Raw genomic sequence first — 15,879 nt, forward strand, 5'->3', positions numbered from 1 at the left:
CCTTACAGAGCAAGTATGACAGTGCACTTCCTGGCATAAAGCTTGGTATCATAACATGCTACAACAGGCTGCACACCACTCCTGCTCAGCAAACCTCCGGCAGGGACCCTCCGCAGCTGAAAAGCACTAGTGCCTACACCACCTAACACCTCTAGAAGCAGTAATTTCTAATTCTGAATGCCTCCACTCTCCATGATGTACGTCTTCTCCCATTGTTTTCTGGTACATCCAGTCTTACATCTTTTTTAAAATTAGCTCCAATGTTGCAGCTGAACAGCTTAAGGCCACACAAAATTGATTTATGAGGACACATTCCTAAAGATCCCAGAACTAAGGCTTAAGGACATGAACCAAGCTCATGAAAAAATCTGCTAAATCAATGTAGTTCTCAAGAGAACAAAAATCTGTTCCCCTAATCATCTTCAGTGGCTGGTAATGCTTGCCACAATGGGACTCCTATCCTGAACAGGCCTCTGAGTACACTAGAATGCAAATAATAATTCTCACAGTTATTACATTTGGGGAAATTACTCTGCTATACCTAATGTGTACGTTACATGTATTTTTTTTGTAAGACTCCAAAAAGACTTGTCAAATTAGCATCTTAAAATGCAAGTAGAAAGTAGATAGGCTCCATCTGATCATTTGCACTGAGAAAGAACAACACAGCATAAACACTTCAGTTTGATTTACATTGATCGCAATATTTTTCATTAAAATAATCACTTTCCTTTCCATATTCCTTTCTTTCTTAATCAGTGATACAGTGATTTCATCAGTGGTACTGCTCCTGGCCTTTTACCAGGTAACTAACATGTTCTACCTGTTGGTGGGTAGGTGACTTTCCTGTATCAGAAAAATAAATAGATGGAATCACTCAGAAGCACTGAAGACTACAGAATTTGGACACAAGCTTTCTTTCTCATGTAATAAAGTCTCAAAAACAATGTGTTTTTTCAAAGCCAAAGACCTTCTATAAGCCTATGTCTCTTGCCAGCAAATTTATTTCTTGCCACCATATTAATTAAAATGAGTAAGTAACTATCGCCACTATCAGAATTTTTCTAATACGTGTTAGAATTAATTTTACCTTTATGTTTTCCGAGCTGTTCCCACAGGTGACTAGTTTGTAATGCTCAAGTGGCAGAAGGCAATGTGAAGGTTATATAGAGGTTAACCTTGGCTTTGGAGAGGCTACCGTGCACGTCTATGACAGGGAAATGAAATTAGTGACTTCACTGATCAACTAATACCTTACCCACAAAGCACATCCCCAAGAATGTCCCTGGAAGTTTTCAAAAAACATGTAGATGAGGCCCTCAGTGGTATGCTTTAGTTGCGGTCTTGGCGGTCCTGGGGTAACGGTTGGACTTGATGATCTTAAAGGTCTTTTCCAACCTAGTTGATTCTGTGATTCCAAGTATTATTAATTACTTATGTGCAAAGTACCCAGGCTCAGAGATGGTCAGTGTACAGTGATTTTAGTGACAGCACCTTGTGAGACTTCATCAGTGCATTAACTCTACTCAGATGTTCTTTACTGAGATTTGAAGGCTATTATTACTTGTCTATCTGTCCTTTTCCTTCTAAGTGATAACTGGACTAGTTGGAAACTTGACAGATCAGCCTACTCATTAGGGAGTCAAATCTGACATTATGAAATTCAACCTTTATCACAGAAGGGACAAACCTGCTAAGAACTTCTCATGTGGATCTTGCAGGAAAGCATCCATGCTCCGAGATCGATTAACTGGCCAGTTGACTGTCATCTCCTTTTCACCAAAGCAGTTGTAATTCAGTAATATCATATATACAAATATTATGCAGTTCACATTTCTCACTTCCTGGGCACAACAGAAACTAGGAAATCTAAAATCCAACAGTAGAGTGGTCAGCAACCAAAGCTGTTAAGTGGACTCATGTTTCCAGGGCACTAAGCTCTACTAGAGCAGAAAAAAATCTTGAGGTAAAAGTCCACAAACTGGTCAGGACCCATGAAGGGTACCGAGTACTTCCAGCTCCCACTGATCTCAAAAGGAAGTCTGCAAGCCTTTAGTTACCCTTGCTATTGCATAATCAGCTCTGAACAACTTCTTTTCACTATCTGACAACTGGTCTTTTCATTCTTTTTGTGTGCTTTTCAGGCTGTCAGATTTAATATATCTCTTGTTTAATGATGCCATCCTTTTGGAAAGATTTCATACTTCCAATTTATAAACCCCACCAATTTATAGTAAAATTTAATATTGTCTGTATTTGTTGAATTTTCTCCACTAAAGCAGATCCAGTTTGCTTTGCAAAGCAAACATGGCTTCAGCACACTTTCTGTGTCCTGCCCTGTTGGATTCTGTTGATCAGCTCCTGGTGACAGAACAAAAGGCTGTTTCATTAACTGTCCACCAGCAAATCTAATAACATGTGAAGAATTCAACAGCTCATTCATAGTTCAGTTAATTTATGATCACTTTCTCCCCAACGAGGTATCACAAGCAGAGATCAAAGAAGCTCCACAGAATGGTATCTGTTCTCGTATTCATACATTTGTGAAGCTGGAAGCAGTCTAGAGAGAATGAGCAAGAGCAGCTGATGAATTAAGACAGTTTTCACTTCCAAAATGTATTCATTTTCCCAATTACTTCATAATAGGTTTTAGTAATCTCTAAGACATTTTAACTGAAAAAATTGTGTGCACTTTCAGGTGTCCTAGAAAACAAATACATAACGATTGTACTATAATTTGGAACACAGTAATTTTGTTCACCAGTTTCCACGTATTTGAAATATGGAAAGCAACTTCATTCTTCAGAGTTTGGTTCATGACATTCTGCAACTGATAAAACAACAAACACGCAACTAAAAAATGATCCAACTGAAACTGAACATTAAAATTTCCTTCAATCTGACATACTGTTGCCAAAGCCTAGAGACACAGGACTTTAGGAACAGACTTAACGGATCAAACCAGAGACAATAAAAATCTGGTCAAAGAGAAACCAATACCAAATAATACAGGAGAAGAAAAAACATACTCAAAATTTATCCACGAAATTATGCCTTCAAGTTTTATCAAGATTATCTGAACTACTGCCGCTGTCACCTTAGCATGTCATTCACCTGCATTAACAGCCATGCTCTGGGCCTGTACAAAGAGTGTTCAGTGACGCATGGATGCACAGGGAGTATCGTATACAGTCTATGAATATCAAATACTTGAACCTTCTAATACGAATGCCCAAAGGAATATTTCATTCATATTAAATGCTGTAATAACGAAGGGAATATCATATACTGTATCAAGTACATATAAGCACTGTAGTATTTATACACAGCATTTAACAATAGTGCATAGATTTTTATAAATATATATATAGGTTTATGTATGTGTATGCACTTTGTACAACATCACATAAGGTAGTTATACAAATTACATAGCTATAATGGATAATTATGAACCAAACCATGTTCTAACGTATCATTAGGTACTACTTTACTCCCCTCTAATACTTCTTTACTGCTACTGGTTTCCAGATTTCTTGACTTGGAACAGCTCCAAAACCTACCTTTTCTCTCTTCATCCCAAATTTAGAATTTTACACCCAAAATTCAAATACTGCCAGAGGCCCTGACATGAATTGTCACTGTCACTGTAGTAGCAGGCTAAAATTCCAGCACTGTGTGACCTTGCACTGTTCCCAAGAAGAAGCTTTATCTCACTTAAAATTGAGATTTAAGGCTTTGAATGGGCACAGATCAACTGCCCTGACATCTAACTTACTGGACCTTAGCCCCATGACTTTTAAAATGCATTTTTTATCATTTTATACATCTTGTCCATGACTGGAATCACAGTGTGCAAAGGTGTCTGGCCTTACGGGTTAAAGGGATAAAGCTCCTAATAAAAGTTTTGTACGCTGTTAATCATTTTAATGACTTTTTGCATTATAGAATGCATATAGTATTAAGTATTCCACAAAATAATATCTTGAATAATAGTTTTCAAAGGACTCCTGGAAAGGCCTGCACAGCTCAGCAACAGCTTTGCCAATTTTGATATTGGCTCACCCCAAACTTCAGCTAACAAATCTTTGTCACACATTGTGTGACCACTCTTTAAGAGCGGTCACTTAAGAGACAGTTGTACTAGAGGTATCAGACAAAAGTACTTGAAAAATTTCTGTGAACTATGGCTTAAGCAACACCAATTACAATCTGGACTCAGGTCACCTGTACAAGGAAAACCACAATAAAAACTGTATGACAGCAATAATAAAAATGGGCTCACAGTATGCAGAATCTACTTAAAATATCTCCACAGTAAATTTCCTTTCCTCTTAAAGAGCCGAATTAAAAAAAATAAAATAAAATCAGTGTTTGGCGAAAAGTCTCATTTCTAGGCATAATTGCATAGAGATAACATCTGTAAACAGTGTGCACTGCAGAGCTTTTGGAAGCTACAGGCATCCACTGTAAAAGATGAGTTTGGAGAAATTCAGGATACACTTTAAATGATCAAAGCCTTTTGATACCATATCAGTGAAAACCATCAAACCCTAGCTTAAATGAACACACCTAGCCATTGTCAAAGCGAACAGTCCCTATGTGCTGCAAAACCAGGATTTCCCCTCAGCTAATCTGACTTAACTCAGGCTTTCAGACAAAACCAGGAAAAATAAAACAACACTATTAAAAAAAGACCAAAACCAAACACATACACACACACATAAAAAAAAAACCAACCCAAACCCAAAGGACACAATGGAAAAAAACAGGACCATATCTGAGAGGCAAGAAAAAAGGAAACAAGGAAGGGAGGAGAGGGTAATTTAAGCAAAATAAAGCTCCCAATAACATATCCGTAGAAATTTTTGCAGTACGTCCTCTAAAACAGAGATTTCTTGGAAGTATGAAAACTTGAAGGGATCAGGTGCCAAATCACCACTTAGACTGAGACCTTTGGACGCTTGCTTCTATTCCTTGAATTGAACAAAGGCCACTTCAGTAGACTGGGATTCAATTACACTTAAGCTAGGCAGATTCACCCACCTAACAAATGGGCAGCCTGGTACTGGAGAGCTGTCTTACCTCTTTGTATTGGTTACCACAGTTCTAAGGCTAAAATTCATTAAAATTCCCCCCCCCCCCCTTTCTTTTTTTTTTAACTGCTTTCCACTGCAACACTCAATCATCTTTCATGCACCATTGATCTCTTCATTTCCCACAGCCTTTCTGCAAACTCTGAGAGAGGCATTTACCTTTTTCTGAGTATTAAAATGGCGGCAAGCATAAATACTCACAAAGGGAGTTTCTGAGAACAGCTAGTACCAAAAATTTGTAAGCAAATCTACAACACACTTACTTCCCTGTGCTGACAAGGCTGATTGTGCCTATGGATACTGTGTCTGCACCTACAGTCACCACCCATCAGCTCAGCTCTGCCTTCTAGGAAATACAGCTACTATGCAGCAGTCTGGCCTGGAGGGCTGTGCCATAGCCTAGTGACTGAGTTTGACTCAGTAACACTTTTCTGTGCTAACATTCTGAAAATTCTAATGCTTCTGTTTTCTCATTCTCATAAATGCCCCATTATTTTTTCTGGTGCTTCAAACACACGCTCTTGCTGTATACATTTCATTTGTCCTCACCCTAAGGAATGCTGAGATCCAGAATTTCTGACATGGCAAGTTGGCACCAGACATGTGATTTCACTGCAGGATCACACAGAAGAAAAAGTAAGGTCATAGAAAGAAAATGAACTCCCACTCCCAGCACAGCTATCCTAAAATACAACCCCCAAAATATCTTGTTTTTTGCAAGACTGGCTTTTTTAAATCAAAATTCACACCTGTCACGATAGCATCAGTGTATGTGGAACAGTTCCAAGGGATATGCACATAAGTAATAGAAGCTTCCTCCTGGTCCCTTAGAAATAAAATTGAAGAAAACAGTGCCCTGAATCACAATCTTATAAGCAAGCACATGAATGGTTTTGAATTCCCTGGTCTATATTTCCTGTTCAGGTCTAGTTCACCTCTTCCAGGGTAAGAAATTACTTGAATTTTACTAAGCTAAACAGGAAAATATTTTCATATCCATTTATAAAAACATTTTCTAGCCCAAACTAGATAAAAAGCCAAAACTTCAACAGCAACAAAACTGCAAATCAAAGGTTCAAACATTTCAACATAAATAAGCCTAAATATGTTGCTGATCAATTCTGATTTCAATATTATTTTTTTAAAAGTAATGCCAGGTAGCTCTAATCAAACAGAAGCGTGGCTGTAGTGGATGAAACCCAGACTCCATCTAGTTCGATCACCTGAGCAGTGCCCAAAAGCAGATGCATATTCAGCAGAGGACATTGACACACAGCACTTCCCCCATGTACTCACCCAGCCACCAACCATTTTCAGTTCATGGATCTCCTGAGTAAGTGGTGGTGTCTATGCGTATAGTAATCCTCACTGGACCTCTCTTACACAGATACTTCCAGTTTCCAACTAACCTCAGACAAATGCTTGATACCTACATCACACCTAGCAAGGAATTCCACAGATTAACTACATGTCTTGAGGAGAACCCTTTCATCATCTTTTGCTGTCAACATATTTTATCAAAATAATCCTTACATATTGTACTGGGAAAGACATACAAGGGATCCATGACATCCATGATTTTACAGACCTCTGTACCATATCCCTCTTAGCTGTCTCTTGGCTGAAGAGTCCTAATCTGCTTAGCTTCACATTTGTTATTATTCATTTGCCCCTTCTACTGATAACATCCCACAAACCTATTTTGTACAGGCAGTTTGTGATTATTTCATCTTTTTGCTTTTAATATCAAGAAAAAGGAAATTTAAGCTCCAAATCAGGCATCTGAACACCTTGGCAGAAACACCTGCCAAAAAAAATTGAGTCATGCATATATTTGAAAGGAAGCATTTTCATGAAGGGCGGAAGTATTTTTCCCAACATATACCTGCTTTTAACTTACTTGAAACTATGAAAGTTTTGGTTAGGTAATAGATGGGAGCTGATTACTTGTAACACTAATTTATGGTAGCAATTTGAGATCTAGATTATGTGCTAGTCCAAAACATTCCTGGAAAACCATATTGTAATGATTTCCAAAAATTTTTTTCAGGAAATTCTGATTAGACTGGTGTTGTAATTTCAATTTAGCACATTGCACAAGTAGCACTTGAATGTTCACATTTATAAGCACTTTACATGAGAAAACTAGGAGGACAGCATATTTGTCACCCTGTAAATAATGCAAGCTGTCCAATAGCTGTGTGGTTGGTGCCTCCTTCTGCACTCTTTGAGAGAGATTTGAGTGTTTTGTTCTTCACAGGGCATCAGCCCAGAGCCCAGCAGCTGAGCTCTAAACAAAGAGGCACTGCTAGTTTCTTTGTGCACTGGTTGTCCTGTTCTTTTGCAACAGCCTCACAAGCTTGCTGATTATTGTACTGGAGATTAATTAATGGAGAACTAATATTTTTAAATTATGTTATAATGAAGGATAGAGAAGAGGAAAAAATTGTTTACCTAACTTAATCAGACAAGAAAAGATATATCAAGCTTTTGAGATCAGTGCACTTCCATGAAGTCTTCATCTGATATAAAAAGACAAAAGGAACAGTTAACAGTTTGGAGGGTGGGTGTTATTGCTTTGCCTTCTGTTCTAACCATCACTTCAATACTTGATTCTAAATAAAGGACATGTGAAAAGCTTTGTAGTTTCACTAGTAAAGAAGGATTTTACAGGGAAAAGAAGATTAGAAGCGTAAGGCACAGGAATAAAAAAAAAAAGAAAGGCAATTCTTTGGAGAATTTTGAGACAATCCAGTGTTCAAAACCAATGACAGATACTAATTTAGTTAGAGGAGAATTAAAATACATTCTCTGCAATTAATACATGTAAATAATAAACAGATAATTTAGAGGAACTCACAGCTGACTTAAGAGCTATATCTCTGAATAATAGATACACGACAGTAAGCAGAAACCAAAAGATGGTATTTAATCCCTTTCATCATCTGTTCCAAGTTTTTTTTAGCAAGACTTGTTTTGATATGCTAGTTTTATTCTCCAGACACAAAAATACTCCTAGTTAAAGCACTGCAAGGAACTGAAACTGTCTGTACCTGTGTCTACTACTTGCCTTAAGAGGCAATTTCAAATAAGTATCAGTACAAGATTCATAAGTAGAGAATTTAAAAATCAACTGAGGCTATTTTTTCAATTATTTTAATATAAGCAACCTCTGAGAGTAGGTTGCACTCCCTTTATGCTTTAAACCACCAAGCAAACAAGTTGTACTGAACAGTGATCTTTACTGAGTACTCTGTATAGTTTTTACAGTGCTTATATATGTCATGAATTCAATGCTGGATATTTTTTGAAATTACTTTTCCTTTGGAAAGCCTTCTAATTTTAAAAAAGAGAGGGAGAAATATCCTCTAGGTCTAAGCTCCTTATTAACATGTTAATAATTTCTTAAAATCATGGTTCTGCTATTACTGAACAAGACATCATATTCTCTTCTTTCTCCAATTGCCTGCACCCAGAAATTAATTCTGAATAGAACTAACCAGAAAATGACAGGGATGTGGATCTCTGCTAGCTAGCAGTTCATAGAATGGTTTGGGTTGGAAGGGACCTGAAAGATCACCCTAACATGGCAGAGACACCTTCTACTAGACCAGGGTGCTCAAAGCCTCCTTCAACCAGGCCTTGAACACAGCCAGGGATGGGGCAGCCACAGCTTCTCTGGGCAATCTGTCCCAGGGCCTCAACACCCTCACAGGGAAGAATTTCTTCCTAATATTAGATAAACATTTTGATAAATCCACCCTCTTTCAGTTTGCTCTTGTCTAAAGTCCCTCTTCAGATTTCTTGTAAGCACTCTTCAGGTACTGGAAAGCTGCTCTGAGGTCTCCCATGAGCCTTCTCCAGGTTGAACAAGCCCAGCTCTCTCAGCCTATCTCCATAGCACAGCTGCTCCAGGCCTCAGAGCATCTCTCTTCTGGACATGCTCAAGCAGGTCCACATCCCTCTTGTGTTGGGGGCCTCAGAGCTGAATGCAGTACTGCAGGTGGAGTCTCATGCGAGCAGAGTAGAGGGGGAGAATCACTTCCCTTGACCTGCTGGCCACTCTGATGCAGCCCAGCGTACAGTTCTAACACTACACCTGCTAATTACATCTGCAAACAAACTTATAGGATCCTCACCCCTTCCACAAATAGCCCAGGTAAATACAGGACACAGACCTGAGGGGTCCAGGGAGAGCACAGCAGAACAACCTTCTCTTGGTTAAACTGTGGGATGAGTTTTTATTTTTATTGATTATCTCAGGCAACTGTGTCTTCCATAGTGATTCAAAGCATGATAACAGTGGCTGATCATAACAGGTTCAGGAAGTATCAGCTGTATTTAGACACCAAAAAATGCCACCCTCTAGTAGCATTATCTGGATGATTTGAAAGCCATTAAACACACAGGGAATGAACGGCATGGTTTTATGTGCTCTCCTCTTAATGGATTTTTCAACAAAGGTTTTAAAGTATGTTAACAAAAGGTTAACAATGGTTAGTTAACAGTCTCTCCTCAAGGGAGAGGACCTCTCCTGAGTCAACAGACCTTAGTTTTGACTTCCTTATCTTGCCTGGGATCCTGGAGCAATCAAAGACCCAGAATTCCCTCCCCCACCCCACCCCCCCCAAGCACACAGGTTTAGAGTATTCACTCAGGAACTACATGAGATGAAGCTTTCAACTGTCAGTCAATGGCATACAAAAGCCTTCAACTGGCATAAACAACAAAAATCAGCTTACATGTAAGTACCTTAAATAACGAATCTCAATAAAATAGAGAATGGACCACACCCCGCTTGAAGGTAGTGCTGTAAATCAGTAATATAAAAGCAAACAAATGCCAGCCCAATGTTTCCAGTCCATTCCCATCATCGTTTTCATTGGATACATTTTAAATAGCAGAATTCTGATCCTGATTTTGTGCCTGCTATTATACAAAAATTATTGCCTATAGCAGCTTATAAAATGTTCAGGTAAACATCAAGCAACTAAAACATACAATTTATCTACATTTTACACACTAGTGCTTAAATTTTGTAGGATTTTTAGATTTAGGAGTCCATTACAATGTGTATTCTTGTAGTCTACTATTTCTTTGTGTCATTTTGTGTCAGTTGCAGCAAATGGCTTTCCCTAGTAAGCACACAGTCTGGAAGTTACGACAGGCACTACAAAATAAAATAAGAGGGGTTACTGAAGAGGATATTCCGTATCCAACATGAACACCAACAACTATGCTTCAAGCAAGAATAGCTCTAAGGGAAGCATCTGTCAGATTAAGAACCCTGAACACTCCCATGTCATTTGCTCTTTTTTTTTTAACTGATAAAACCCTCCTAGAACCCCTCAGAATTCAATTCCCCCTATGGAACTGAATGGATCTGTGATGCACTTCACTTTTCATGGCCCAAACAAAAACCATTAACACATCAGTACCTTTGCTCAATTTCACAACAGAATTCTCTAATTCTGGAGACCACAAAAAGTTGTCATTTCTTCCTTGAATGTGACCAGTTGGATACTGGTCACACTAAAATAACAAGACAATACATAAGCACTCTTCTGAAAACATTTACATGAATGAAAAGCAGTAAAAACCATCCAAAAGATACTGAAGCTCAGACAAATCCACTCATGACATGAATGGATGCTGCAGTAAGAGTGAAAAGGCAATTAGAAAAAACGTGCTGTGCGTAGGCAGAGGGGTGTGTATTCACATGCTCATGCGTATGACTTTTTAAGTAAACTTAACATACCAGCAATGCAAAGTTCAGCTGCCATTCAGAATTTTTCAACTGTCTATGGATTAGATGAGTGTCACTGAAACCTCCTCTTTAACGCTCTTCAGTGATACCTTATTGAGAAACTCTTCCTGTAGGATTCCATGACAGGAAGAAGGATGCTGAACATCAGTTTTCTTCACCAGGAAAGCTACTTTCCTTAACTGGGAATGCCAATTCTAATCAGTTTTTATGCTTTACCATAAGCCAAATTTAAAATGTATGACTTTCAATATTAAAATTTTGCTCTTCACCTTATACAGTCCTACCATACTTTGTCCTCATTCCTGACACCTTTAAGCAAATTCTGTGGTGTGAAGCAGATATTTTGTAATTGTATTATTAACAGACATGCTATTGAAAGAAATTCATTTAGATTCTGGATCACTCCCCTCCCCCCTATATTATGATATTTCCCGGTTTCAAACCCTGTCCAGTGTCCTGGTCCTGACTACACCACACAGCTTGGTGTCATCAGCAAGTTTGCTGAAGGTGCACTCAACCCCATCATCCATGTCACCGACAAAGATGTTGAATAATGCTGGTCTCAACACTGATCCCTGAGGATCACCACTTGTCACTGGTCTGCATTTAGAGATCGATTCATTGACCACAACTCTGAGGGTGACCATCCAGCCAAGTGGTCCATCCATCACATCCATGCCTCTCTAGTTTAGAGACAATGATTTTGTGCGGGACAGAGTCAAACGCTTTGCACAAATTCATGCAGATGACACTCAAGTCACTCTTCCCTTAACTAAATTAAGTCAGCAACTCACCTGAGTAAGGGCTAATTTTTCAAAGAGAAACTTTCTAAGTTTCAGGAAGATCTTGGCCCTCTTAGCTAGTTAGCACAGGAAAATATTTAGCAGTTCTATGTTGTTGTTTTTGTAAGCCAACCTATGAAACTTTGTAGTTCCCTTCAATCATGTCACTGAGTCACTGGTACGGCATTTTTAGCAGAAGTCTGTTTTAGAAGCCAAACTCTTCAGACTGTTTTCTTCTCCAAGTCATCACATGGATTAACAGATTGAAGCAGTTTTGTCTAGTAACACAACAGATTCTGTTGGAACTTTTAATTTTTGACAGCCTTGAAGAAGTTCAAACTGTATTTTTAATCTCAGACTTACTAGCAAGCCAAAAGCTCACTCATTAAAGCACCACAGCACTTTCACAGTCCATGTATAAAGAAAAAAGCTATTTATTAGACTTGCTTTCTGTAGTATGCCCAAACAATACGGAAAGTGACAAAGCGCCTTTGCTTTGCAGAAACAGAGCGAAAGGAAAATTAAAACAAGGCATAAAACAAAGAAAGGATGTGTACAATAACAGGCACAAGTTTGTTTTTCTTTGTGCTAAATATAGAGCACAATACTCATCTTTGTGTAAGGAGTATCCCCCAAAGCCTGAAAATAACAGAGGTAGAGAATATCACTGTAATTAGAACTCTAATTTTTCAGTTCTTTACCTAGATTCACTTTCTCCTAATATTACTTTCTTCAGAAACTGAGTCTACTCCCAGCAAAAAAAAATCAAACAGAAATGCTGTTAAACAGACATTGTAACAGAGAAATGATCAGACTTAGTCCTAGTCAGCTACCACAGTTAAAAGTGCCATTACAAAAAATGTGAGACATCAAAGGTAAGAATTCTGACAATTAAACCTTCACGATCTATCTTTGAAGCTTATGAAATTCCAGCTCTCATAAGAGACTGAACAACTTTATACAATAATGTTTCCCAGCCAGGAAACGTAACACTGCCTGGAGTTATTTGGAATGTACAATAATTAGGGACAAAGAGAAAACAGTGCACATCCAGTGCAGTTCAGCTTGGGAGTTTTCTTGCCAGAATTGCCATTCACTTAACCAAATTAAATGTGCTGTTTGTATCATGTCATATCGTTATACTAAAATAAAACCCTGAATAAAATTTCTAACAAGACTGACATGTGACAAAAATAGTGTGATCTAAATCCAGCATGCTTTCACATTAGGATTCCTTGTACTGTGCATTATAACATGCTACTACTGCAAATATATGAGTATGGGAGTTTCCCATCACCAAAACTGCTTGCAGGATAAAGGCTCATCTATAAATGCATCAGAAGTACCTCATAAATTATCAAATTCCTATCAAGACAACTTCAGAGAACCTCAGCATACATTTCCAGATAGAATATAGAAATAAACATGCTATGATTTTAGATGGTTTCTGAAAGCACCTCCAGACATGAGTTGTGATGTACAAAAGAAATTAAATGTACTGACTTAGAAGACAAAATACAGTATTTCTAATACTAATGGTGTATTAAGGCACTTTCATGCAGGAAAAAATCAAGAACTAAAATTTAACTAATATGAGTTCTGTCCAACACACATAATTTAACTTCTTTCTCAGTGAATAAAATACTATACACACTGCTCTGTATGTTGTTAATAATAACTTACTAGTACTAAACATCCTCTCCTCCTACCCACAACATCTTCCTTGGTGCATCCTGGGATTATATTTTCCTTTCTCACACCCAAATCACAGCAGAGACTCAGTTTTGTTATGGATTACTACAGTCAAGTGTTTTTCCCCTTATGTCACTTCCAATTTATAAGCCCCATTTTTAAAGAAATTGCTATGAACTGCATGACTTTGCACTTCATAGTAGAAGATCTCTACCTGGTTCTGTTGTCATATATTCAAGGCGATCTAGCTCATAGTGTTTAACATTTTGCTCTCTGCAGTATTAGCAAATATCTCCCAAATTTTGACAGTCTTTTATATTTCCTGCTTCTTTAATGAAAACAAGAAAACAAGATTAGCCAAAAAACAGTTGCCAAGGAACTCCATTAGCAAACTCTCTCCACTCAAAGTTTCTTTTCCAACACAAACAACTGTAACCTCTCATTTTCCCAGTCCATGAAAACTTGACTTTTTTTCTACTAATGTCCATTTTTTTCTAGTTTAGGAATAATTCATTACATAATTTTCAGATAACTAAAAGAGTATGAAGTCTTACTAGAATGAAACACCAGGCCTGCATGTCACAATGTGTTTTTGTAAGCTTCTGCTTTATTTTACTTCTTTTTCCTTTACTCAAACAATTTCTCTACATTTATATGTTTTTCCTTCTAAGCTCATAATGTTGATGAAACACAGTTCACTTTGCCCCCACTTTCTTAAATACAGACAGCATCCCAGGTAGTTAACAGACATTTCCAAAAATGCTATCCTGTATGTACCAAGCTATTTCATCTAAAAACAAAACCACCAAAAACACTTCAACTGGAACAAGACCATTTCATCTCGCCTTTTTAGAGAAAAAGAATCATGTATTATGTGTTATGTCATTTTAAGCAGTAACCTAAGTTTCCAAGCAGAGTTATAACCCTGAATAAAATGGTTATTTTAGTGTAATGAAGCTTGCTCAACAATTACTAGCAAATGCACATTAGTAAGATATGCCCTGCAGAGTTAATAACTATAAATGTGCTTGCCTGTAAAGTCACAACACCTGTGCTGGGTTCTTAAAATACTTATGCATTCTATAAGGGCACATAGTAATGAGATCAAGATTTCCTGTGTAATTGTTACTGCTCAAATAGATGGACTTGGAGGCACATTTAGACCATCTCAAATTTTGAAAGAAACCACTAGTTAGACCCAAAATGTACAGCTTAGGCTCACCTGGAGTAGGCAGCAATTATACACAGCTAAAGTTTCAGTCTTACTAGTTTACTCTGTCTTATAAACTCTGTTTCACTAGTAACTTCTTCCATCCTTACAAATCTCATTTCAGAGGCACAGGAATCGCAGAGTCAGCACACTAGGACAAAGAAAGACCACCAAAACTTTGCAACCAAATTTCGACTCTATACAGATGCAACTAAAGAAGACTGTAGGATTTTTTATAATCAGTTGGAGACTCTTGATAAATGCAGTTTCAATGCCTCTCTTCCTCTGGTGATAATAGTCCATGGCTGGTCGGTATGAACTCACATTTTATGTTTAATTCAAACTACATGTGACTTGATATACTTTCCTTCTCTTCATGCTTCTGCCAAAAGTAACTTCAGAAGAAAGCTTGTGATTAGAAAGATGGATTCCCCTGGTAGCAAACATAGCTAGAAATAATATAAAGAGGATATTCCCCACCACGATTCTGCAGGAAATCTACAGACAATTTTTCTTATGGGAGTCCCATGCCAAGAATTAGGGTCAGCCGCGATTTAAATTGGAGAGTTCAAACAAGCTGAATTAACGTGCTATGCTTCTAGAGAACTAAATACCAGATTCATTTCTCTGGTATGTTCACTGCCACACATTTACACACTTAATGGAAAGTGCACACAATCTCCCCATATCTTTCTCACAGATACACCTTTAAAGAGAGCTCCTCACTAAGCCCCTTCAGCTGAAAATGAAGCCTTCGTTGTCAATGAATTATCACTGAACTGCTTCCAGTTAAACTGTAACAAAGAAAAAATTCCCCCATGAAAACCTTTCTCAAAAGCCTAGCATTAGCACTGCTGTACTAATGGGACCTTTGATCAGCTGCTTCTCGGCTGCTGAAACAAAAGGCAGGATAAGAAATAACATCATTTAAACAGATCCTTGATTCTCGTAGAACCCATGCCATCACAACAAGGAAGCAAAATGGATCTTTTTTTTGAACATCTGCAAATACACAAAGAAACTTTGGAAAACACCCTTGATGCATAGAACTTCCCTGACAAAAAACCAGCAGAGCTGACTTTGGATGAAATATTGCCCTAGATTACTTTAGCCAAATTTCCCAAAACAGAATTTGTTCAAAATCTAGACCCTCCTCAAAGACAAAAAACATGTACATGACTGCAGCTGCTGCCATTCACATTAACTTAGTTTGCAGACATGTCGGGCTCTTAAGAGGAACATGCATGGAGACCTAGAAGTGCAACTCCCAAATTCTGTTAAAACACCAGAAGAGATAAGGATGTTCTATCAGTTGAGGAAATTGATGCAAGAGCA

The 15,879-nt window shown here is 37.9% G+C and overlaps 1 protein-coding gene across 1 annotated transcript in view; it reads left to right on the plus strand.

Moving 5' to 3' along the window:
• The window catches only part of LIPC (lipase C, hepatic type), a 54,573-nt gene that overhangs the window by 23,923 nt on the left and 14,771 nt on the right, over positions 1 to 15,879 (plus strand). Inside the window, exon 2 of the mRNA XM_061447067.1 lies at positions 14,669 to 14,856. Coding sequence (XP_061303051.1) covers positions 14,669 to 14,856 — 188 coding nt within the window. The remainder of the gene's footprint in view (positions 1 to 14,668; positions 14,857 to 15,879) is intronic.

Source organism: Pezoporus flaviventris, unplaced genomic scaffold (assembly GCF_033815535.1).
Source record: "Pezoporus flaviventris isolate CSIRO_AGI_PZ_B2104156 unplaced genomic scaffold, CSIRO_AGI_Pfla_v1 ptg000006l, whole genome shotgun sequence".
In the NCBI taxonomy this organism is placed as follows: Eukaryota; Metazoa; Chordata; class Aves; order Psittaciformes; family Psittacidae; genus Pezoporus; species Pezoporus flaviventris.